Genomic DNA, 25,057 nt, shown 5'->3' on the forward strand with positions numbered 1-25,057 from the left:
CAGACACCTCAGACTGTTGTGAAGTCAAATCCGTCTCCAGGTGTGGACTGAGGCCATTTCACAGGGAGACTGAGAGAAAATTAATTACTTAATGTATGTAAACGAGCTTTGAAGATGAAAAGTGCAAACGCACAATATTCCTAATAACATCTTCAATACTTTTACGAAGGCCCAGAGTCGCCGCTGAGCTCACCTTTAAGATGAGTCCTTGGGGAGTTGCTGGCAAACTCCCCAAGCCAATAAACAACTTAAAATGCCTTTTCACTCATTTTATGCAGCCAATCCCAGCTCTCTCCACCAATAAAAGGACCAGGGAGGCCAAGAGAGGCCAGAAGGAACCCAACTAAGCAGCGCATCCCGCAGCCCGCAGCCCTCACCAACTCCCGCAGCGCTCAGCATCTGCTCAGACCTACACGATGTCCTGCCGCTCTTACCGGATCAACTCAGGATGTGGGGTCACCAGGACCTTCAGCTCCTGCTCTGCTGTGGCCCCCAAAACTGGCAGCCGCTGCTGCATCACTGCCGCCCCCTATCGGGGGGTGTCCTGCTATCGAGGACTGACGGGTTTCGGCAGCCGCAGCCTCTCTCACCTGGGCGCCTGCGGGCCTCGCATGGCTATGGGAGGCTTCCGCTCTGGCTCCTGTGGACGCAGCTTCGGATACCGCTCGGGCGGCGTGTGCGGACCCAGCCCGCCCTGCATCACCACGGTGACAGTCAACGAGAGCCTCCTCACGCCCCTCAACCTGGAGATCGACCCCAACGCGCAGTGCGTGAAGCATGAGGAGAAGGAGCAGATCAAGTGTCTCAACAACAGGTTCGCTGCCTTCATAGACAAGGTCAGTGAGGTCCAGGATAGTCCAGCCCTGCCCTCCCTCGGAAAGGTCCCCATCTGTCGGAGAGACGGCAAGACAGCCAGGCTGGAGAGAGCAGAGAGAGAGAGAAGAACAACCATTTTAGGCAGAAGGATCAGTTTTCATCGTTTAATTCCAGCAAAGTGTATTGAGGGCCCAGAGTAGACCAGAAATCAAGTCTGTGGTTTAAAGTATGTGTGTATTTCCGGAGACAACATAGGAATATTAGAGCTGCCCTGAAAAACTGGACTGGGCACTGGGTGCTAGAAGAGTGGGAGCTAGTGAGGAGGACAAAAGGCCTGTGGCTTTTGGTCCAGGAGGCACGGGAAGAGACTGGCGCATGGCTTGGAACCACTCGGCCCCTCGGCAGTGTTGGACCTCAGACATTTTACATGTCTGGATAACAAAATCAGCTTCCCATGTGGGTTGTGAGGATTAATGGGTTCATGCATGAAGAATGCTGGCACACAGTAAGTGCTCAGTAAATGTTAGCTGTTAGTATTATTTGCTAAGGACAGGAGTGGGAAAGGAAGTGTGACAATTAACAATTAACCAACCAGGTCTGGCAGCTTCCTCCATGGGTGGAAGGCTGGGAATGTGGAAGGGAAGGCAGTCAGGCTGGTGGGAGGAAGCCCACTGACGCGGTGTGATAAATGCTGCGCAGCTGAGAGGCTGCCTCCCAAGAAGGCCACGTCTGCACATGCCTTCACGTGGGCTCCTCCTGTGTCCACCAGGCTTCCTTCTGGTGAAGTAGATAGCACCGGGCTCTGGGGTCTGGGATCAGGGGCTCTGAGGGCAATAGGGATGACCCTCCTATTATCTCTTTCTCTGAGGTGATCTTAGTTAATCCTCAAAATGACCCAGTGGGGTAAATGTTATCATCTTTATTTTTTGAATAACAAATTGAAGTGGAGAGGTTCTATGAGCTGCTTAGACATACTGTGGTGGAAGGTGAAGGAGACTCACAGGACAGCAGATCCTGACTCTGTCACTTACTAATAGTGAGACAATAAACTAGTCATTTCACACCTTGGGGGTCTCAGTCTCCCCATTTGTACTGCAAGAGAAATAATATCTCCCTGCCCAAAATGTTGTAAGAATTGAACTAGATAGATGTAGATAGATACCGATGAGACAGAGGTGGAGATGGAGATGGAGATGGAGATGGAAATAGAGAAATAGAGAGAAAGAGATAGATGTGTCTGTGTGTGTGTGCACGCACGCGCGTGCACGCACGTGCGCATGTGTACAGGCCCTAGCACCACATAGTGAGTATTCAATAAGTGTTTCATAAATGAATAAATTAAGAACAACTGGTAATTATAGTAATAGTTAAATTAGTGGATCACTTACCATGTGTCGCAGACCATTCTGAGCACTTTACGTGCATTAACTTGTTCACTATTCACAACGCTAAGGAAAGTATTATCATCTGTTTTAGAAGTGAGAAACCCAAGGACCAAGAGGTTAGACAACTTGCTGGCTTAAAGTGGCCAAACTGGGGCCTGAACCAAACCTTGGGTTTCAAACCGGGGTGCTTTCCCTCACACCCACGATGTCTCCCTGGAGGGCTGGAAGCCAGGCCCCTTGAGATGCAAACACTCAGCCCCATGTCTCAGCACGTGGGTTCAGGGCAGAGAGAGCTCCGTGGACCATGCACCACCCTAGACTTCCTCACTGAGTCTTTTTCCCCCACCCCGGGTGGCAGGTGCGCTTTCTGGAGCAGCAGAACAAGCTGCTGGAGACCAAGTGGCAGTTCTACCAGAACCAGCGCTGCTGTGAGAGCAACCTGGAGCCGCTGTTCAATGGTTACATCGAGACCTTGAGACGGGAGGCCGAGTGTGTGGAGGCCGACAGTGGGAGGCTGGCCTCAGAGCTCAACCACGTGCAGGAGGTGCTAGGGGGCTACAAAAAGAAGTGAGTACACACAACCGGGGTGGGGGGGGGAACACAAGGGGAGGGGAGAAGCTCCACCCAGGACCCTCTTAAAGCAGCTTCTCTAAGATTCCTGCCTGTCAACGGGGGCTGCCTAGAACCCCAGAGTCTCTGGCCCTTGGGTCTTAGAGCTGGTTTCAGGGGAGTGCGGAAAGGAACCTCAATGGTGTGCTGCAGCCATCTTTGTTCCTGCCCCTCCCGGCTCACCTGTACTACAGGGGCTCTGTGCTCTCCCTGCCCGGGGCACCAGCTCTCTTTGGACCTAGGATGCACAGATGATTTACACTTGGAGGATGAAGTGTGCTTCCCTGATCTCATCCCATGGGCAGACGAACTAGCACGAGGACTGGCCCATGAATAATTGACAAAATAGGCCATGGAGAGGGCAAGATAACATCTGCAGGGAGTTAATCCCTTTTGAACCCCAGAAGAGATTCTTGCCTGGGATCTGGGATGGTATCCAAGCTTCGGCCCCTCTCTTCCCCACACTCAGGTATGAAGAGGAGGTGGCTCTGAGAGCCACAGCAGAGAACGAGTTCGTGGTTCTAAAGAAGGTGAGGGGACTGGTCATGGGGCAGAGAGAAAAAGGGACCCATCTGCACATCCTCCATGGGGGGCACAGTTGCTGCACGGACCACAGAGGCCCCTTCCTTCCATGGGGCTTTTCTCACATGCACACCCTCCTCTTCTCTCCACCACCAGGACGTGGACTGCGCCTACCTGCGGAAATCAGACCTGGAGGCCAATGTGGAGGCCCTAGTAGAGGAGTCTAGCTTCCTGAAGCGCCTCTATGACGAGGTGACGAGTTCCCTGTCAACTATCCAGGGCAGGTGGAGGGGAGGTGTGGAGACCTGGGAGAGAAGGGCGAGGGTGCCTTGTGTGCATGTGTTTGTTGCATGTGTGATATAAGCATGAAAAGAACATGCGCACACATGCAAAAAGGGTGTAATGTGTGGCTGTCACAGACACACATATGTATGTGCCAAGTAAGAACCTGGCATATGTGTTTGAGGACTGTCGAGTGCCTGTGAGCAACTCCGCATGTTAAAGTGTGTGTGTGTGCTTATGTGCTGGTCTGCGTGCATGTTGGTCTAAACATGGCTATAAAAATGTCTATGTGGAGTGAGGACTGGGGTGGGTTTCTAGTTAGAGAGGAGTCTTGATTAAGGGGTCTTAACATATTACTAGTCCTGGTATACAAACCCCAGCTTTTCTGATGGGTGACTTTGAGTCAGGCCTTTTCTCATTCTGGGCCTCAGTTTCGCCATTAGTTAAGTCTCTGATGCTATCTGCAACTGACCTCTAGGGCCCCTTCCAGGTTTCTTATTATATGATGTGCCTGTGTGTGAATGAAAGTGAGTGGGAGCATGGGGAGCAGGAGTCATTGAAAATTCATGATCAGTGTCCCCTCCAGAGAGTGGGCACTCCCCCCAGGGGTGGAGCACATGGCTCAGATCAGGCACCAGAACCAGATGCATTGGCTGTTGGCCCCCCAGGAGCTCCGTGTCCTCCACGCCCACATCTCAGACACCTCGGTCATCGTCAAGATGGACAACAGCCGGGACCTGAACATGGACTGCATCGTAGCCGAGATCAAGGCTCAGTACGATGACGTCGCCAGCCGCAGCCGTGCTGAGGCCGAGTCCTGGTACCGCAGCAAGGTGAGTGGCACGGGACACCTGCCTCCTAGATGTGGTCGTGATAGGGATACGAGGTACATATTAGAAAGGCTTCTTTTGTCTGGGGACGCTGATCCCTAGGGATGGCAACACAAGGGCAGTCAGCTCTCAGGCTGAGGTGGCAGAGCGCAGCTGCCACGGCGGGTTGCACAGGCCAAACACTGCACCACCTGCACTACCATCCCTGGCATCCTTATTGGGTGGCATGTCCAACCCTGAGCCTCAGGAGCATCTGTGCTTCCCTGCAGTGTGAGGAGATGAAGGCCACGGTGATCCGGCACGGGGAGACCCTGCGGCGCACCAAGGAGGAGATCAACGAGCTGAACCGCATGATCCAGAGGCTGACCGCTGAGATTGAGAATGCCAAGTGCCAGGTAGGGTACGAGAAGGAATCAAATATCCAGCACAGGCAGGCTGCAGCACCAGGTCCTTTACTCCTCAGAAAGACAAAGGCCTTGTCCCAATCAGGCCTCGCAGTGTGCACATGAAAAAGCAGAGACCAAGAGGGCAGGGGCTCCACTACATCGGGCAGCACTTGAGTTTGGATGAGCTGTGTCATTGATAATCCCTTTAGCCACCCTCCAATTATCATCAGGGAGAATGATGAAAAGCTTACCCATTTCCTCCCATTAACTGCCTGGTCATAGGCAGTTTACCTACTTTCTCTCTGAGACCCTTCTCTCCCTGCCCCAGTTCCACCAGCTTGGTCGAACCAAGTTATGCCATCTCTCATCCTTGTCCTCACATCTCCTTCCCCATAGCGGGCTAAACTGGAGGCCGCCGTGGCTGAGACAGAGCAGCAGGGCGAGGCGGCCGTCAGCGACGCACGCTGCAAGCTGGCCGAGCTGGAGGCCGCCCTGCAGAAGGCCAAGCAGGACATGGCCTGCCTGCTCAGGGAGTACCAGGAGGTGATGAACTCCAAGCTGGGCCTGGACATTGAAATCGCCACCTACAGGCGCCTGCTGGAGGGCGAGGAGCACAGGTAAGGCTGAGGAGGACCTTGTGGGATATAGGAAGTGGAGACCCTAGTCCTCTGGGAGTGAATTCCTTGAGCCCAAGTATGAGCTACATCTCTGCCCACTGCTCATACAGGTCAAGCTTCAATAATAATTATGAAATGCTTATTATGTTCTCAGCCCTTGTTAAATGCTCACTGTAATTCTCACAATCCAATGATAAGAAAATAGGCTTCATGTTCAGTGACTCCCGTGGCCACACAGTTAATAAGTGCAAGAACCAGGACACGTACCCAAATTATGTGCCTCTGAAATCCATTCTCTTCAAGTAGCTTCCCACAGGAGGATGCAGCTTGGTCTGCAAGTAGGCTTGTTCATTCTAAGGACAATGCAATCTATATGCATGTAGTAACTCTTCATTGACAACAAGGCTTTTCATACACACTGGTGTATGTGATTTGACTCTTTTCTGTGAACCTGATCATACTATAGAGGATGGGCCAGGTCACTCAGATTGTAGGCAGTGGGTAGAGTTCATAATCTCACCGACCTCTGCTAAAAATCAGAAGGTCTTATCTCCATGGTCAGAAAACGAAGAAAGAAAGTCTTTAGTGCAAACTTTTAGGGAGCCCTTTCTGCCGCTGGGGGTAGGATTTGTACACAGAACAGCCTTCTCTGTCCCCAAGCAACAATCACCTCAAGGAATCCCGCTCAGAGTCAGAACTAACAGAATTTTCTTTCCCCGTAGGCTGTGCGAAGGTGTGGGTGCTGTGAATGTCTGTAAGTATCTGCTTGAAAGCCCCAAGAAAATGGCTTTGCCATTGGGCAAAGCTGAACCCAAAGGCTTAACCCCCTGAACCTAGAATGTTCCCTGACTAAGAGGCAGCCTTTCACCCTCCCCCAGCACCTGCTTCACAGGGGAGCTCTAAGGAAGTTAGAGAAAGCGGGATCGAGTGCCCTCCCCTGATGGCGATGTGAACTGCAGGCCATGGAAATGTGGCCAGGTGGCTTTGCCCCTCGGGGTCCCCAGGATCCCCTGGCCCTTCTTGCCCCAGTCCCCTAGAAGGGCTGAAATGCTGAGAGGAACAGGGCCTGAGCTATTAACCACTACAACCCTTTGAGGAGGAGGAAGCTCCTGCCATGTGGAAGCCAACAAATTATGACTTGTCCCTGGGGGTTGATGAGATCATGGTAAGCCACTCACCCCTCTGGGTCCCTTCTCTTCCCACAGGTGTCAGCAGCTCCCGCGGTGGAGTCACCTGTGGGGGCCTCACGTGTAGCACCACCCCTGGACGCCAGATTGCTTCTGGCCCCATTGCCACCGGGGGCAGCATCACGGTGATGGCGCCTGACTCCTGCGCCCCCTGTCAGACCCGCTCCACCAGCTTCAGCTGTGGGAGCAGTCGGTCCGTCCGCTTTGCGTAGAGTCCATCCGGAGCCATCTGCATCCGCCTGAGCACAGATGGCATATGAATGTAAAATGTGTGCTTGCTTCTGGAATCTTCCACATGTTCCTACAGTGGGACAGGCCCTGGGGCCGCTCCACCGCTTTCTCTTTTTAGGGAGTTGTTTCCTGGTTCTCTTCTTAGTTTCAGTTAGAGAGTCATTCTCAGCCTTTCACTTAACTCCAATTTGACTCAAAAATACCCGTGGCCAATTTGCATTGTTCACCAGGCTCTCTGGGACATTACCAGTAACCCAGGGTGGCTGGACATCATGGGAGCTTGACCTTCCCCTGGTACAAGGAATGACTCTAACCATGCAGCCAGGTCTCCCACAACCTGAGGATCAGAGAGGAAGTGTCCCCCAGTGGCTCCCTCTCCTGGCTGGGAAGTTCTCTGCAGGAAGCACTCCCCCAGTGGTCATTTTTTTGTGTGTAAGGCTTGTCTCTGCCTGCCTGCCTGCCTCGGGGTTAACCTATCACAGCCAGGCTCCTCATGTGAAACTCCCAGTTGAAAAGCCTGTTATGGGAAGGGAATCTTTTGTCTTTGGACAGGTCTTATTATTCAATGCACTCTATACATTTCAAAGAAAACTCCACGGTTGCTCCAGATCTCTCCCTGCCAGTGCAGGAGGGGTCTGCCCAACACAGAGCAGGTAGGATGGAGAAGGTTAGGCCACTTTCTGGGTCTCCCGCTTGTTACAACTGTTTGTGGGTGGCTTGCCTTCTGGGTTGTCTCAATCGATGTTTCAATAAATGTTGCTGCAATGTAAGGATATGTGATCTTGTGAACACATTGTGCACCTCCGAATTCTGACACTCGACTCCCTCTTGCTCCATCTCCAACTGGTGAACAATGCAAATTCTTTCCAGCCCCACCCCACTATGCAATATTTTCCCAATCCCCCAGTGATTCTGCCTCTTCCTATCCACTTCCCTAGCCTGGCTCCAACTCAGTCCACTCAAGCCTGGACCACAGCTCCAGCTCCCCCTATGACCTCTTTCTTCTTGACACTACCCAACATACCCCCGGCAGCCAGAATCCCATCCCATATTCATCGCTCTCACTCCCTCCTGCCAGGTTCAAACCCAGCCTATGCGTGGATTCCTTATGCCAAATGCAAGCTCCGTCTATCTCCTCTTTCCCCACATGCTCCTCAGCCCTGTACGACCCCTCCACCTAGTGCTGATCTTCCTCAATGAGAACTCCACCAGTGGAGACAGGTCTATCCTAGGAAGCTGCCAAGGACCACCCCACACCCCTCTTCCAATTTGCTTTTGCTCAGTGCTCTCCCTCTTACCTTTTCCCCACAGGCACACATCCCCTTCCCCCTGCCCCGCAGTGTCCAGAACCCTGAGAATCTCTGGTTCTATCTTTGTGGCTTGGAGTCAGGGATGTCATTGAGTTTACCTGAAGCTTGGGTCAAACTGGAAGTTCCTGGAGGGCAGAAAGTGTCTCTTCCCAGCTCTGACCCCCAATTAAGTCTCAGGATGGGGCTCCAGGACTTTTCAGGCCTGGGATGGTTGGATGAATCCAAGCAGTTGGTAGAGCAGGAAATATAGATATCAGCCCTCTTGGATTCACCTCCATTTCTCCGTTAGAACAGATTGGCTGTCACTATTCCAGGCAGATGTCCACTTGCCAGTTCCCTTGGCTGTGACATCTCCCAGCCTTTCCCTGGGTGGAAAAGTCTGATGAATCCTCATGTCAGACCCAAAGGGTTGCAACTGCACTGGACGCCGCAGCCTCTACTGAGTGCTCAGGCTGCTGCTATTTGGGGTTTGCTGGTGGACATCAGGTGAACACCAGGCAGCCTCCTCCAAGTTTCTTACTCTTCCCCTCCCTTCTCTCACCTTTCTGGGTCTTGCGGACACTGTCATCACAATAGGCCCACATTCAATCTAGGGCACCTTATTCATCTGCAGGAAAGGGTAAATCTCAAGCTGAAAGCTCAGGAGATCAAAATTTGAGCATCAACTCTGCCAGGTCTCAGTGAGACTCTGGGCAAGAAGTGGCCTCCATGCTTAGGGTATCAGCCTAGGGACCTATGAGATGAACCCTTTTCAGCCCCGCCACCTCCTGTGGTTCTGGGTTGCTGGACTGAGTCTGTGCTTGGAGAAAACACCTTGATTGCACCAAGCTTGACTAAAATGCCAAATCTGACGTCCCCCAATATGACGCCATGCATTGAAAAGTCAAACAGCCAGAAGCTTAAAGATATGAATAAGCTTTTTAATAAGTTTCCATGTTTTGTGTGCAACAGGTCCTGGTGGGGCTCCTTCTCCTCCTCAGAGAAGACCTGGTGGCCTCTTGAATCTGATTTTACCCCTACTCAAACTTGGTGAAATCCTGATTGTGATTTGCCCAGAATGCAGACCCTCTTAGTCCAGGAAGCAAAGACTAGGGGACCACTATACTAAGAAAAATATCAATCTGCTCAAGGTCCCAGAGGTCCAATGTACCCCCTAGGGACATATTCTGGAGAATCAGAATGCCTGCATTGCCAGAGAGAACTATTCAAAAGTTTTTCTATGTCTTATGATCAAATGCATATTCTTGTAGCGAAATATCTTCTACTCTTCCAGGTCTCTCTTTTTTTTTTTCTTTAATCTTTTTTAAAAATTCCAAATAAAATCAAATGGGGGAAGTAGAATTACTCCTGTAAAACAAGGGAAAGAGAGTTGCCCAATAGAAACCCCTCTCTTCATCTCATCTAAGCTAGGGGGACACCCGTGCACCAAAGGGGACTCTACGCAGACTTCCCCAGGCAGAAATTCTTGGGGACTGTCACTTCAGCAGTAGACCAGGGACAGAGTTCCCCCAATCAATCGCTCCCATCCAGGCTATCAGGGAAAATGTCCTTCAACCAGAGGTCTGAGTTTTAATTCTGTGTTCCCACACAAGAGGCCTGTATTAACCACCCCATTAGATGATCTGTCCAAGATTCTTGGAGAGCTATGGGAAGATGTTTCTACAAACATTTCTAGGAGGCTACTTTGTGTGAACTTCCATCCCTTACCTCTGGAGTGTCAGACTAATAAGATAGGATCAGATAGAACCCCTCAGTTAGAATCCAAGAGCAATGCTTTGAGTTAGGATGTTTCACCTGAAGGAAAAATTGGGTAAGACAGTGGAAAGTCAATGAACTTTGGCATTGCCTAGACCTTCATTTGAATCCTGAACTAGCTATGTGACCTGAGTAAATTTCTTAACTCCTTTGGGCCTTAATTTTCTTACCTGTAAAATGAAGATAATAATACTGTTGCTGTGACAGTGAATGAAACACATACACAATGAGCGAGACACTTAGCAGCTGCTTGTGAATACGAGCTTCCTTCTCTCTCCTCTCTTACCTTTGTCCCTGACACAACTGGCTTGGGTGGCCCAGACTGGCTCTGATGTCATAGCAATCAGAAGAGAAATGCAAAGAGATGAACCGGATCCTGTGAGAATCAGAATTATCAGACTCTCCTATTCCCTCTAGCCATGTAAACGAGTGGTTCTCAAATTTCGTTCCTGTGGGAGTCACCTGGGAGCTTTTTAAATTTAAATCTTCCTGGACTCATCCCTGAGTACCCTCTTCCCAACCTTGGGATCTCGATGTAGGTTGTGGTCTGGAGAAGCACCAAACAATCAGGGATGGGGTGGGGGAGGGGCGGTGGCTGGAAAAACAATGAAGGAGACAGACATTTCTTGGTTACTAGGAGAAAAACTTTAGTCATTGATATTTAATCACTCACACCAAAAGACAGAAGCAGCCATAACAGGAATTACCCAAATACAATAAAATTCCAAACCACCGACAACAAAATTCTCAGTCAATTAGCCTCAGTCAGTCTTTTTATACTGACGTATGAATAGTTGGGGGAGGCTCTAGGAACACACGATCTCTCAGATGAAGTGAGGGGCCTCCCAGAGCCCAGCTCCATGCTCCCCACTGCCCCCTTAACGCTGAGGCGAAACGCACAGTCCCTCATCAAGGGCAAAGCACAGAGGTGCACCCATGCACTGCCATCTCTCTACCCGGCTCCCTTCCCAGAGGGCCTGGCACATGGTTGGTCAGTACTTAGTAACTGTCTGCTAACCTGAAGCAAGTTGGGGAAAAATCTAAGCAGTTTATTATCAAAAAGCTTTCCTAGACCATAGGGAAAGAGGACTCAATGGAGGTGGCAATAACAACAAAGCCCCGGGTTGCACTTGAAGAGTAAATCACAACTCCAATAAGAAGAAAACCAGAGAGTTAGTCTGGGTTCTCAGTAAGGGGAAATTCCTAAATTTACATTTATTTAGGCCTATAAGAGAAAAGATTTTTTTCCCCTCCTACCCCCTACCCTGACCCCTATCAGAACTCATTCGCCCAGAGTCCCACCCCCCACTATGCGAACCGCACAGATCTTGCACTGGAGCAGATTCCTGCTCCAGAGGGGGAGCAGAGGGCTCCACTGCTGATGTTCATGGCCCCTGAGCCACGAGGGACGGTGGAACCGAGGTCACCGCAGACTACGCCGCCCTGGGAACGGCTCACACCTGTGGATGGAGACACCAGGTCAGAATTCTCTTCAGTCCCAGACGTAGTGTGACCCAGAATTTTTGGAACCAATAATTAACTCTCTTCACACTACGAAGGACCAGGAGTGTGAATCTTTTGAACTACAAGCAAATCTAAACCCATTGCCGTCTGCTTCTTAAAGCAGTGTGGTTAGCAAATTGGACACCTAACTCTACCTGAACCAGACTAATGTTGAGATGTGTTTATGCAATCTCTGAGCAAAATCTGAGGGATCACAGTGGAAGAATCATCTAAAAATAGGATGAGGAGAACAGATAGATACCTAGACTAGGGACTGTGTATACATTGGGTTATTAAAGATAAAAACATAAGAGTTGCCTGCAGTGGCCCCAAATAATCAGACTAGATATCAAGTGCTTCTTCTTATTAAAACATAGTACCACTTGAGACATATTCTGTGTGTAATTAAAGACTTGGGCTCTTTTTGCAAAACCGTTTAAGGGGTCAAAACTTGCCACACTGATTAGCTTAGGCTTCTTGGACATTCTAGATAGATCCGAGTAAAAGCCAAATATTTTGGACCATCCATTTGTCTGGATTCCAGAGATCACAGTTACTACTTCTCTCACCCAGTTCCCATGGACAGAGATTCAGTCACCAGTTAGATGCAACCCAATATTAAGACTATTCACACCCAAAAGAACCATGCCCACACACACCCACAACTTACAGATATTGACTGAGCCCACACCTTCACACAGCCTGCAAGGGAGAAGAGAGTGAGAATTAGAACCAGATTCCCCTGCCCTTGCAGCAGGCCTATTCATCCTGAAGCAGGGGAGAGGAGATGAGGGGCTGGAGGCATGCCGCCCACCTACTGCAGACAGCGTCAGTGTTGGCACTGCTCCCTGAGTTCCCCCAAAGACAGGGAAATGTTAGGTTGCAGGATCCAAAAGGCCACCTTATGCCTCATTTGCTTTTGGCCATAAAAACTTGATAGTAGAGATAGGGGGGCAGCGGGAGTCATCTTTCTTGTCCCTTGCTTCGCTGGAAATTCCAGCCAAGTCAAAGAATAGGTGATGGGAGCAGCTACTGCCTAACTGGACACCTCTGGGTAGGAAAAAGCTTGCCTATTATCTAAAGTGATTCATTTTAATCCCACAATTTTAAATGCTACCCCAGATATCCATCTGACTTGATAAATGCAGAGGAAGGATGGAAGGTGTGGTGGTTGAGAGCCAGAACTCTGGATCCAGGCCACCTGGAATCAAATCTGGCTGAGTTACTTCTATCTGGATGACCTTGAGAAGTCATCTAACCTTTTTGTGCCTCAGCTTCCCTAGTCGTGAAATAGGAATAATAATACCCACCTTCTAGGGTTTTTGTAAGCCCTACGTGGAAAGTGTCTACAGACAGAGCCTGGCACACAGTAAATCCAATTAAGAGTTTGCTATTAATATTACAAATACCTCATTAATGATGAGACATTTATATCCCTACAGTGGGCTTTTCATAGATGCTTCCTCCTCCCACACACCTACCTGTACTTTCTTTTGTTTCTTTGTCTCTCCCTTTTTTTAACCCCAGCTTCAAACCTTTTCCTCCAGGAAAGCTCTATTCAGAACCCTCCTACACTCCACAGCTTATAAATTAGGTTATAGCTTCCAGCTCATTTTCCTGCCACATGAATCTGACTTTACCACAGCCTTGGAACTATCCTCTTCCAGATGATTCTAACCAATGCCCATTGTGGTGCCTGTTGAGCCCAACACTGGCACCAGCTACCTTAGAGCTGAGTGATTATGGTTGCTTTTATATTCTCATTTCCTATACTTTGTAAAAAGAACATTATTGTGTAATCTAATTAAATATGTTAAATACCAAGAGGAGAAGGTTTATTATAAGGTCTATGGCCACAATATGCAAAGCACAATACATTAAACCACCTTTTAAAATCTTATGTGTTGGGGACAGTGCATTATTCATTATATAGTTGAGTCAGTAATACACCAATAGTTATTATCGTAATGAAGATGAGTTTCACAGTGCAAATGCTGGTGAGTGGGTTGGGTGCTTAAGGGTACAAAAGAGGAGATATCTCTTGTGATTTCACCCAAGGCCTGAGGAAATGGACAGAAAAGTGTACCTGCTTTGGTGATTTATGGTGTAAGTCCAGCAGCATGGCCAGCTGCCTTGGGTGCCACTCATGCCAGATTTCTAAAGGTATTAATAAGGAGCCTCTGCATGGGTGCAGCCCTTCCTGGCTAAACTGGCAAGAGATAGTCTTATTCTGATGATAACATGCTCCCAATCATTCTTAGTATGTGTTCCATGAACTCCTTCCATCCTTGCAACAGCCTTTAGCAGTGGGTTTTGTGATGATCTGTTTTGCAGATAGGAACACTGGGGTATAGGGGTTTAAAGCTACTAAGTAGCAGAGCTGGGATTTAAACCCAGGAGATCTGGCTCACAGCCCATAATCTTAACCTCCATATTCTGCTCTCCAGTGTAGCCTGCTCCCTGCCCCCATGGGACCCAACTAGGAGGCAATAATGATGTGGCTACCTCGAGGCTAGAGGCTCATGCACCATCCCAGGTGTAAACCCATATCACTCCTTCCCATGCTAACTTCACCTGCCCTCAATTCTTGGTTCAAATTGTCAGCACAGCCTAAAGTATCCTGTCCCTTTCTTATCCCCTCCCCAGCAAGTTTATCGCCTCCTCTCAGATGGCTCCCACAGCCTCCCTGGGACACTAACCCCAATCACCTGAAGGATGCATTTGTGTCTGCCTCTGTCTTCCCCTGTTAAACAAGGACCCTGTCCTGCTCATCTCTAGTCACTGGTCCTAAACACCAGACTATCTAGGTTGACACAACCCACTAAGATGTGATTGCAGGAACATTCTTTCAACCAGCAGGGTAATGTTGTTGCCTTGGAATGAGTTTTAGGTACAGCCTGGGGCAGGGGGCAGGGGGTGGACAGTATAGGAGGGGAAAGATCACAGAGTGCTAGCCCTGAGACTGGTGAAATTTTAGCTGCGGTCTTAGACTTGCCCCTTCCTCCTCTCTGGACCTCAGTTTATCTGAAAATGGGGAAATGGCTGGACCCCATGATCTCTAGAGTCTTTCTCAGTCCGAAGGCTCTCTGCCTGGGGGATTATAGTTCAGTGAGGCACTCTTCTAGCCCTGGGTGGGGTTGCGAAGCAACGAAGCAACCCAAGCCCTGTCCTCACCGGCTTTCCTCGCCCTCCAGCAGTTTGCGATAAGTGGCAATCTCCACATCCAGGCCCAGCTTGGAGTTCATCACCTCCTGGTACTCCCTGAGCAGGCAGGCCATGTCCTGCTTGGCCTTCTGCAGGGCGGCCTCCAGCCCGGCCAGCTTGCAGCGTGCGTCACTGATGGCCGCCTCACCCTGCTGCTCCGCCTGGGCCACAGCAGCCTCCAGTTTGCAGCGCTGGGAGAAGGAGAGGAGGGAAGGAGCTGGAGAAGGGGCCAGGCTGTGGGAGCCCTGATGGGTCTCCTATAGCCTTGGTCATCTTATTTCACCTCCATTCAAAATGGTCAACTTTTAAATCAACTAGACAGAGAAATAATTGCCATATTGGTTCTTTCTTCCTTCATTTCTGTACCACTTTATTGTAAAACTCAAATCCATGGTGAGCTGTTGGAGGGAGAAAATGTTAGCACTGGAATAGTACTAATGATGATTCCTGACATTATCTTATATTTATTTACTGTTGATAGTTTACAAGGCACTTTCACAGTTGTTATCTTATTTGCCCTTCAAGTTACTCTGCAAGCTTGTCAGAATAGGCCGTGTTATTCCCATTATACAGATGAAGAAACTGAGACTCAGAGAGGCTATGACTCTAAGTGACCCAATTAATTAATGCCAAGCCCAGGTTTTCAGAGGCAACTGTACGGGGTCTCATCTTTGGCCCCCAGAGATCAGCCTACTGAAAGAAGCTTCCATTTACAATGCCTAGCACACTAACCACAGCTCCTCCTTTGGCCCTACCTAAGAAAGCCTAAGGAACTCTTATAACTTGATAGCAAAGAATACAAATAACCTAATTTTTAAAGTGGGCTAAAGATATAAATAGACATTTCTCCAAAGGAAACATAAATGGCCAACAGGTATATGGAAAAATGCTCAACATCACTGATCATCATGGAAATGAAAATCTAACCACAATGAGAATCACCTCATACCTGTCAGGATGGCTACTATCAAAAAACCAAGACAAATGTTCATGACGATGTAGAGAAATCGGAACCCCTTGCACACTGTTGGTGGGAATGCAAAATGGTGTAGCCATTATGGAAAACAGTGTGGAGGTTCCTCAGAACTTTAAAATAGAACTACCAGGTGATCCAGCAATTCCACTTCTGCGTATTTACCGAAAAGAACTGAAATCAGAATCTCTAAGAGATGTTAGCCCCGCCCCCATGCTCATAGCAACATGATTCACAGTAGCCAAGATGTAGACGAAACCTACATGTTTGTGGACACGTGAATGGGTAAAGATGTGATACAGACAGACAATGGAATACTATTCAGCATTCAAAGAGAAGAAAATTCTGCAATATGTGACAATATAGATGAACCTTGAGGACATTATGCTAAGTAAACAAGCCAGACACAGAAAGACAAACACTGCATGATTCCTCTTATATGTGGTATTTAAAATAGTCAAATTCATAGACTCCAAGTAGAATGATGGTTGCCAGGGCTGGGGAAAGAGGGGAATGGGAGGTTACCACTAATCAATGGACCTAAAGTTTCAGTTATGCAGGATAAATAAGGTCTAGAGAACCACTGTACAACACTGTAACTGTAGTCAACAATAATGTGTCGTATACTTACAAATGTATTAAGAGGGTACATCTCATGTTAAGTGTTCTTACCAAATAAAATAAACCCTTTTTAAAAGCATTTCAATATCCAAGTGAAGATAACTTTTACTCTTCTCTAATTTCACTTCTGGAAAGTAAACTTCTCCCATATTTCACTTCCTCATCTGTTAACAGTAACAAAGTACTTGTAATACATCTTACATAGTGGATAAGAACAGCTAACAGAAGGGAGAGGATAGGAATTGAGCCAGGGATATGTGAGAACTCAACATTGTGATAGGGATAGTATCACAAGCCCATGATTAAAGAATAAATTATATAATACCTTTTCTTACATGTAGAAAATTTTAATTAGAACTCCTCTCCCTGTATATACAAAAAAAAAAATTAAGCTCAGACAGATTAAAGACCTTAGTGTGAAAAGTAAAACTATATATCTAGTAGAAGACAAAATGCAAGAGGACCATAAGGACATATATTAAACAGATAAACCTGTCCTGTCCCTAAAACATTTTGTGTGCTGTCAGTCCTTCGGATGCAGGCGGTTAAAATCTAAGCCCCTCCGAAGACAGCAGCAGCCCCTAAAAGTAAGGAGAAAGCAGAAAGCAGATCAGAAGCAGCGGGTGCACCAAGTGGGGTCTCAGTGTTCCCCCGACCTGCTGCTTGGCGTTCTCCACCTCCGCTGTCAGCCTCTGGGTCATGCGATTCAGGCCGTTGAGCTCCTCCTTGGTTCTGCGGAGGTTCTCACCCTGCTGGGTCACTGTGGCCTTCATCTCCTCACACTGCGGGTTGGGATACAGACGTGAGGAAACATTCGATGATCACGCCATGGTTATAGGGTGTGCTGGGAGGCGACTGGTCCCACCCTGCCCAGGTTAGCCACCCTACTTACTGTTGTTCAGCAATAGTCCCATCTCCTTCCCCTGCTCTAAACCTAGAACCTTTGCTGCAGCCCTCTGAGCATCTGGGTGCCTTTCCCAGGGAAGCCCCAGGTTCACGGCTATCCTCCCTGCCCAGGGGGGCAGCCCAGCCTTCCAGTTCACCTTGATTTGGTACCAAGATTCAGCCTCGGCCCTGCTCCGGCTGGCCACATCATCATACTGAGCCTTGATCTCAGCCATGACCGAGTCCATGTCGAGCTCCCGGCTGTTGTCCATCTTCACCACCACCGACGTGTCAGAGATTTGTGACTGAAGAATATAGATTTCCTGTAGGAGATAACAGCCAGGGCCCTCAGCTCCAAATTCCCCTCTGACACCTGTCTCTCTAAGTAATCCAAAAATATAATTTCAACTCTGAAACTTTAGGAAACAAATTAGAAAGCTACTGGCAAGTCAGAAAAATTTTACATGTAGCTGTAAGAGGAAAAGACTGGAATTTGAACCATGGCCTCAAGGCAGTGAGTAAGGTGGAATTTCATTAATGCTGGATCAACAGAGGCAGATTTCTATGGGAAGGAACAAACTGGATTACTGCGCCTGGGGTCTAAACTCTCCAGATCAGCTCTCCGTATGAATCTGGCCAACCAGATAATGGTCAGATTTAGAGTCCTGGGTTTTCTAATTGTGTTTCACACTATAATTGTTATTATATCTGTATGCCTATTTTTATATCATCAAATCTCCAATTCATGTTGTGCTGTGTAGACAGGCGATGAATTGTAGTCTTTCGAATCATTTTAAATGGACATTATCCATTCTTATTTTGAAATGAAACCTGAACTACAGAAAATCTCCTTGGTCACAAAAGGAAAGGATGTTGAGATCCTAGACGAGTAAAGAACGGATGACTCTTCCTAGAACCAAGGAACTAGGACAGGCCATACCCCAGGAAAACATTCCTCCATCTCCTCTCTCATTTACTCTTCCAGAGACAGGGAGACTCACCTCCTCATAGAGGGCCTGCAGGAAGTGGGTCTCCTCCTTCAATGCCTCCACATTGGCCCCCAGGTCGGCCTTGCGCAGAAAGGCGCCATCTATATCCTGGTGGCGAAGACAGGGGAGGTTGGCCATGGGGTCATTCCCTGCACTCTACAGTGGACCCTAAGGCCGCCTCCCAGCCCGCACCCCACCCCTGCCCGTCCAACCCACAATTACATGTCTAACCTGGACTTCTCATCTTCACTTTCAGAGCCCCTCTAGGAGGGACGGGGCCTTTGTTATCTACCCCTGACATTGCTCCCCATCACATAAACATCAGTGGGACTCCCTGGGATAGAAAGCAAAGTCTGATCCCTACAGACTTTTTTCCAGTTCCTCCAAAATTAGGGCTTTTGCTGAATCGCATAGCCTAACCTCACAGTCCCAAACATCAGGTTGCTGCTAAGCCAGACTGGCCCACGGAGCATGACCACAACGTGGCCAAAGAGCCACAAGTGCACCTCCTTGGTACATCATCCTTGGCACCCACATCAAGCAACATCCAACACCCAAGTAGCTGACTCTCCTGCCTGAGACCAAGGTCATGCCTCTATTGGCAAGTTTTTTGACCAGTCCTCTCTCCATTCCATGACCATTCACAAATAAGGTGGTTGGTAAGCACCTTACTTGTGAAAAAAGTATTAGTATACACTTCAACTCACCAATTTGAAACCAAAGGGAAATTATTAGCCATTTTTCCTGTTTTATTTTTTGTTCTCATCATCTGCAATGGCACTGAATGAGGGTCACAGCTCACAAAATCACTAGCAAGCTGAGAACAAACACATACCGACCTGGCAAATTTAAAAGTGATCATTTTGGCTAATCAGGGAGATTACAAAAGGCCAAACAGTAGTTTGATAAGGTCGTTTTTATATGAAGCCTCCATTAGCACAGTCTGAGTTCCTGCACAGGGGCCACAATGGCCCAACCAACCTCCTTTTGTTGGGGGACTCGAGTTCCCTACCACCACAACTGGACCGATGTGATCTTGGCAAGATGCCCCATTTCAGAGCGTCTAGTATCCAAGAGTTAATTGCTCGCCAAATGGAAAGAGTCACTCACCTTCTTCAGCACCACAAACTCATTCTCGGCAGTGGCCTTGAGGACCACCTCTTCTTCATACCTGAGGAGAGAGAACACACGGCCCCTCAGGCTTGGGGCTGTGGGCTGGCCAGCAAACCCTAGGTTTTCAAGACTCCCTGGTTCTGCCCTTGACTATGTGTGCCTCAGGGGAAGAGGCTTGGTGTCTCTGGACTCTGATTTTTCAGGCACGGGGGAAAAAAAGAAAAAGAAAAAAGGAAAACACCAAAGGACAAGGGACATGAAGTCCCTGTTTCTAGTCCAAGCTTGGAAGTGAAGTTATTGCAAAACCTCAGGGGAGTCATTTATGCTTTCTGTACCTTGGGTTAAATTGCCTGGTGTGCAGTAAGGCACTCAGTAAATTTGTGAGATGAATGAAAAGCATGTGTCCAGGGGCCCTTCAACCCTAAAATTGCACAAAACTAAAGCTGCGTGAGCTCCAGGACATTATCTTTCCCCTCCCCCAACTTCCAAGGACTAGAAATCCTGGAAGCAACCCACTCTGCCCGGACTCCTAGTAGGACTTCCACAGCCCTCCTCCAGCCTGGTTGTTCCCTTGCTCTTGGCAGCGAGGTCTGATGCCTGGCCAAGTCCCATCCCAGCCGACAAGAGAGACCAGAGTTCCCAGAGCATGGTTTTCACGACTTTGTAATTACAGGGTAATTTGGGTTGCTATAAACTCTGAGCTCTGTAATTACTGGCCCTGGCACCCTCAGAGTAAGAAACAGACTTTGACACCTGCAAACTGAATTGTGTCTGTATTTGCATCCCCCACCCCAAGAAAAGTAAAAACCCATTGCTGAGTCCATCTGGATGGTGAAACCTGATCTTCCAAGACCAGAATTTTAATTACTTCCAATTAGAATTGCTGGGGCTTATTATGTCCTAGTAATTCACTCTGTTCATATCTACCAGATAAAGTGAGACAAGTTAATAACAGTGATCTAGTGAGTAAAACTAGGTAACGGCCAAATTAAGCAAGTCAGGCTGAAATAAGATTTATGTGGACCTTTGAATTGTAGAGCCTTGCAGAACAAGAGCCCGATGATTTATCTTCAGTATAAATAAAAGAACTATCTACATTTATAAGATACTTTTAATGGCATCGGCCTGTTTTTTGTTTGTTTGTTTGTTTTGATTTTTGTATTTTTTAAGATTTTTCTTCCAGGACCTTTCCTTCCCACCCGTCCTGGGGCCAACCACTCCCAAGTCCTGCTCTCTAGTCCTATTGATCTTAGTCCTTCTGTTTCATTTGTTCTCTAGCTCTGGGTCACTCTGTGGCCTAGATATATGTCCCACTCCTTCAAGGCTGGTATGTCTTCTCCCTATATCTTTTCCCAGTCCCCAGGATGGGCCAGCGAAGCTGGGAGCTGAGACAACATGAAGCAGACGGATATAGTGAACCAACTGACTGGTAGCCTGGAAAGACATTGGCCTTCAGCCATGTCTACCTGCAGGAGAGTTGTATGGACTAAGCCAAGACATACCGCACTCCTATAACCACCCCCAGCCCTGTCATGCTCACTTCTTCTTGTAGCCCTCCAGCACCTCCTGCATGTGGTTGAGCTCCGAGGCCAGCCTCCCACTGTCGGCCTCCGCACACTCGGCCTCCCGTCTCAGTTTCTCCACATAGCCACTAAACAGCGGCTCCAGGTTGCTCTCACAGCACTTGCGGTTCTGGTAGAACTGCCACTTGGTCTCCAGCAGTTTGTTCTGCTGCTCTAGGAAGCGCACCTGCAGCCCAGGGTGAGAGAAAGAGACTCAGGGGGAGTCTGGAAAAGTGCCTTATCCCCAAGAACTCTCTCTGCCCTTAGGGATAGCCCCTGACCTGTAGCAGCCTATGACCTTCCCCCAAAGGCCAAATCATTTACAAATTCTGAAAGTACAGTTCATAATTATTCCCCAAATAACTTCCCCTCATTCCATCCCCATCTCCTGGAAAGAGCACACAATTTATTTATGATTTACTTGTTCTGCACAGAATGAAATCACATCTGATCCTGTAAAATATCACAGACCATGTGTGGTAGGCCAAAAATGGTCTCTCTAATGTGGCCATATCTTAATTCCTGTAACTTGTGAATTTGTTACATTACACGGCAAAAGGGACCTTGGAGATAGAATTAATATTATAGACCTAACAATCAGGAGATTACCCTCAATTATCCAGATGGGTCCTACAGTACTCACATGGGCCTTTCAAAGGCAGAGGAAGGCAGAAGAGTGAGAGAGATGCTAAGAAGAAGGGGACAGAGGAAAGATTTTGAACATAAGAAGCAAGAAGCATCAGCAATTTACACTGGCAGCCCCCAGGCCCTATCTAGCTCACAGGCATATTTTATTTGGCCTGCACATAGTTTTATAAAAACTTGACTAACTGCCAACATTTAATCATTGAATGACTTCAGGCAAGAATATAGATTTCCCTGACCTTGACAAACCGGACACTCAGGCAACGCCGGGCCTGTGTCTGGAGGTGAGTGGCAGCAGCTGCCCCTGTAGACGGGCATGCCTCTCAGCTTGGCTTCATTCACCAGGCACCGTGCAGTTGCCAGCCCCAAGCCTAGTATAAAGCAACTCTCGATGGCCCATGCTTTTGGGAAAAGGAATCAAAATCCTGAGTATTCAAAAAGGATCTGCCTTAGGTCTCCATATGCAGACCCAGGGCGTGGGGGCAGGTCTCTGGCCTGCCTGCTCTGCAGGTTTAAACCTGCCACATGGATGCACTTTGCACACCTAGAGCTTATTCCGATGGAAGAATGATAGAAGGAGGTGAGCGCTGTCAGCACCCCCAGGGGAGGGACCTGGGTGATACCTAAAAGACCACATGCAAAAATGCCTTTGAGTCTGCATGCTCAGTGTCTTCACTGTGCTTTTGAGCAAATTAGGAAAATGCGCCCCTCTAGGCAGATGCAGCCCCCCGCCCACCCCCACCAGGGGACACAGCACAACCAGCAGAACATGGGCTGGATTTCAACCTCCTCCTCACCTCTTCTTGGAGGGCGTCCCTGTGCAGTGAATAACCTGCATGAACCTACATCGCTTCTTTGTGCCAATGGAAAGGAAGAGTGGTTTGGATAGCATGTTAAGAATGGATGCGCATCACCTTCGCTTGCGGACATGCCTATTTCCGATGGTGGAGTTTGTCTGAGAGCAAAGCTCCCACCCACATCACCCAGTGTGCACTTTCTGGGTATAGATTGCACACTACTCCACCCTGGAAGATGAGCCTTCCTCCACTGGACCTCAGTGGCTGTCCTCCCCTAAAGGTCAGATTGCGGGCTCTCAGAGGGGGCATCACTGGGTCAAAGGAAACCAGAGCTGTATGTCCAACCAGAAGAAGGGCTCAGAAACTGCAACATCGGAAAAGTGCGATTCAACAGCCCCTTCGCAGACCTCCCTTAAGTTTCTCAACTCAATGTCTTTAATCTATGTAAGTGGGTTGGGGCGGAGGATGACATGGACAGAAGTCCTGGGGATTCACAGCCTTCCTATGCTGTCCCCACCAGGAAAGAGCAGCAAAGGAGGTTCTGGCCCCTCTTCATCCTGGCTCTCCTCTCCGTGCTAGGGATGACAGCATCTCCTCCAGGAAGGAGGTCAGACTAAGCAGAGATGCCCAGCTCACCTACCCTCCTCACTATGTGATGGCTGAGGTTCAGAGGATGGGGTCCCAGGCACGCATTCAGCTCTTGCTGGGCAGGGTAAGCGGCAGCCATAAACCTTCCTGTTCTGGCTGGTGGTTTTACATTCATTTCGCATTTGACTCTCATGGCAACATTTGAAAACCAAGACCCTGATTCGGCCACATTCTCAAGGCCATGTGCTAATCAACAGCAGCCCTGGGACCCCAAGAATTTGAACCTGGCCCATCATTGTGTTTCAAGTCTCTTGGCCCTTCCTAAGCCGCAGCACCAGGGGGCAATCGACAGACCCACCTTGTCAATGAAGGCAGCGAACTTGTTGTTGAGACACTTGATCTGCTCCTTCTCCTCATGCTTCACGCACTGGGCGTTGGGATCAATCTCCAGGTTGAGGGGCGTGAGGAGGCTCTCGTTGACTGTCACCGTGGTGATGCAGGGCGGGCTGGGCCCACAGAGGCCCCCTGCCCGGTAGCCAAAGATTCCCCCACTGCATAGGGGCCGAGCACAACTCACTGCGATTCGTGGGGACCCCACTGCACATAGGCTCCGGCTGCCAAAGCCCCCGAGGTGCCTGTAGCCCAGCCCCCCAGGACTGCCCCCACGGTAGGCCATGGCACTGGTGCAGCTGCGAGCCCCAGGCTTGGGCATGATGGCGGAGCAGGAGCTAAAATTCCTGACCCCGTAGCCAGAGCTGATGTGGTAGGAATGGCTCGCCATGCCTCTGCTCTGCGGGGCAGTGCCAAGGGAAGTGGAGGGGACCCAAGGACACCAGGTCTCGCACCAGAGACTGGGTTAGTGTTTCTGCCTTTTATAGGGCAGACAACAGGTCTCCTGACAACATAAAAGGCAGGAAAAAGTTATTAATGCCATTTATGAGCGTGAGAATCACCCCCAGGGGAAACTTAAGAAGGAAAACTGAAACTTGCCACCTTTAATAGCATATCAAGGAGACCCTGCATCCCAATAAACCTACCCCCTGACTGTTCAACCCCACAAGCCTAGACATATTTATTTATTCAACCCTAATTGCTCTCTAGCAATTAGGTAGACCTCACATCATTATCCCACATAGGCAAGTAGAGGCCTGGGCCAACATATTCCTGAGACTCAAAGGGTCCCGTGTCCCACCAAGGTCCCACTGGTCAGCTCTTCCCATGTTTCTCCCCTGAGGCTGCAAGGACCCCTGGCTCATCGCCCAGGGTGAGCACATGTGGAGTGAGCCTCTTCAGACCTTTCCTTGTTATTGTTCTGAGCTACATTCCATTTTATAGTAGAGTCATTGCAGTTGGTACTGCCCCCTAGATTCAGGAATCATGTCTTATCTCTTTGTATATCTCCCTTGGCAACTGGCACATATTAGGTCCTCAGGAAGCGTTGCTTCAATTGAATAGACTGAAGACAGGAAGGAATGGCCAATATCTGGAGAGGTTCTTCATCTAGTCTGCAAATATCAGCTGACACTCTATCATGTGCCAGGCCCGGGAGTTGGCCTGGAGGAGGTGCCTTCATTCACTGGCAAGTGCTGAGGTCCCACCAGAACAAGATGCTAATCTAGATGCTGAGAGAAATCAAGCTGAGTGGGCAGAGTTTGCCCTTGAGGAAGCTGGGTCTCATGCGGAGACCAGACACAGGCAGGAAAGATCCACGGCAAGAGAGAGAAAGATGACTGATCAGCTACAGGGAGTGCTCCTGGCTTTCTGAGGCCATTCGTGGCTGGCCGCAGAAGCACAATTCTCATGGTAGCTCTCACCGGTAGGGAACAGTTGAGTGTGCAGGAAGAAGAGAGAGCTCCTCCACGGTGGATACACTGAACAAAGCAAGCAAAATAGAAACCAGTTTGAAAACCGATGCTCTGGAAGGGGCCTACCTCATGCTGGTCTCTATCTGTTTCTTTCTTTCATTCAACAAGTACCTACTATATGCCAGACATCATATAATGAGCATGGGATACATCAGTAAAACAAAGATGTATACTTTTGTGGGTTTCTGCTTCAGTGGGAGATATCAACAATAAACCTAATAAGCGAACAGACTGTATGTTAGGTGGTGATAAGGGTTATGGAAAGAAGAAATAGATCAGGATAAAAAAAACTCAGGAGAGCTAAGAGAAGGGTGGTCTGAAGAGCTGCACTGAGAACATGACACTGGGTGAAGATTTTGAGGAGGTAAAGGGATGAGCCGTG

At 48.8% G+C, this 25,057-nt stretch overlaps 2 protein-coding genes across 3 annotated transcripts; one reads left to right on the forward strand and one right to left on the reverse strand.

The window, feature by feature from the left end:
• Nucleotides 1-330: 330 nt before the first annotated feature.
• LOC107509780 (keratin, type II cuticular Hb5) lies at nt 331-6,846 on the forward strand. 2 transcript variants are annotated; one of them, XM_036236743.1, is made up of 9 exons: nt 331-836; nt 2,560-2,768; nt 3,280-3,340; nt 3,489-3,584; nt 4,283-4,447; nt 4,714-4,839; nt 5,227-5,447; nt 6,170-6,205; nt 6,660-6,846. In XM_036236743.1, the coding sequence occupies exons 1-9, from the start codon at nt 417-419 to the stop codon at nt 6,844-6,846; spliced, it is 1,521 nt and encodes a 506-aa protein (XP_036092636.1). In that variant the 5' UTR covers nt 331-416. The 2 variants fall into 2 exon arrangements, with proteins under 2 accessions (XP_036092636.1, XP_036092635.1); XM_036236742.1 differs by having other exon boundaries at nt 6,170-6,201; nt 6,653-6,846.
• Nucleotides 6,847-11,238: 4,392 nt separating this feature from the next.
• On the reverse strand, nt 11,239-23,591 carry LOC107509773 (keratin, type II cuticular Hb5-like). The gene is made up of 9 exons (XM_016142565.2): nt 23,169-23,591; nt 20,759-20,967; nt 19,216-19,276; nt 18,118-18,213; nt 17,275-17,439; nt 16,888-17,013; nt 14,608-14,828; nt 12,104-12,135; nt 11,239-11,390 (listed from the first exon to the last, which is right to left on the reverse strand). Exons 1-9 carry the CDS (start codon nt 23,589-23,591, stop codon nt 11,239-11,241), a joined length of 1,485 nt encoding a protein of 494 aa, XP_015998051.2.
• Between the last annotated feature and the right edge of the window lie 1,466 nt (nt 23,592-25,057).

The sequence above is a fragment of the Rousettus aegyptiacus genome, unplaced genomic scaffold (genome assembly GCF_014176215.1).
Source record: "Rousettus aegyptiacus isolate mRouAeg1 unplaced genomic scaffold, mRouAeg1.p scaffold_m13_p_2, whole genome shotgun sequence".
Classification (NCBI taxonomy): Eukaryota; Metazoa; Chordata; class Mammalia; order Chiroptera; family Pteropodidae; genus Rousettus; species Rousettus aegyptiacus.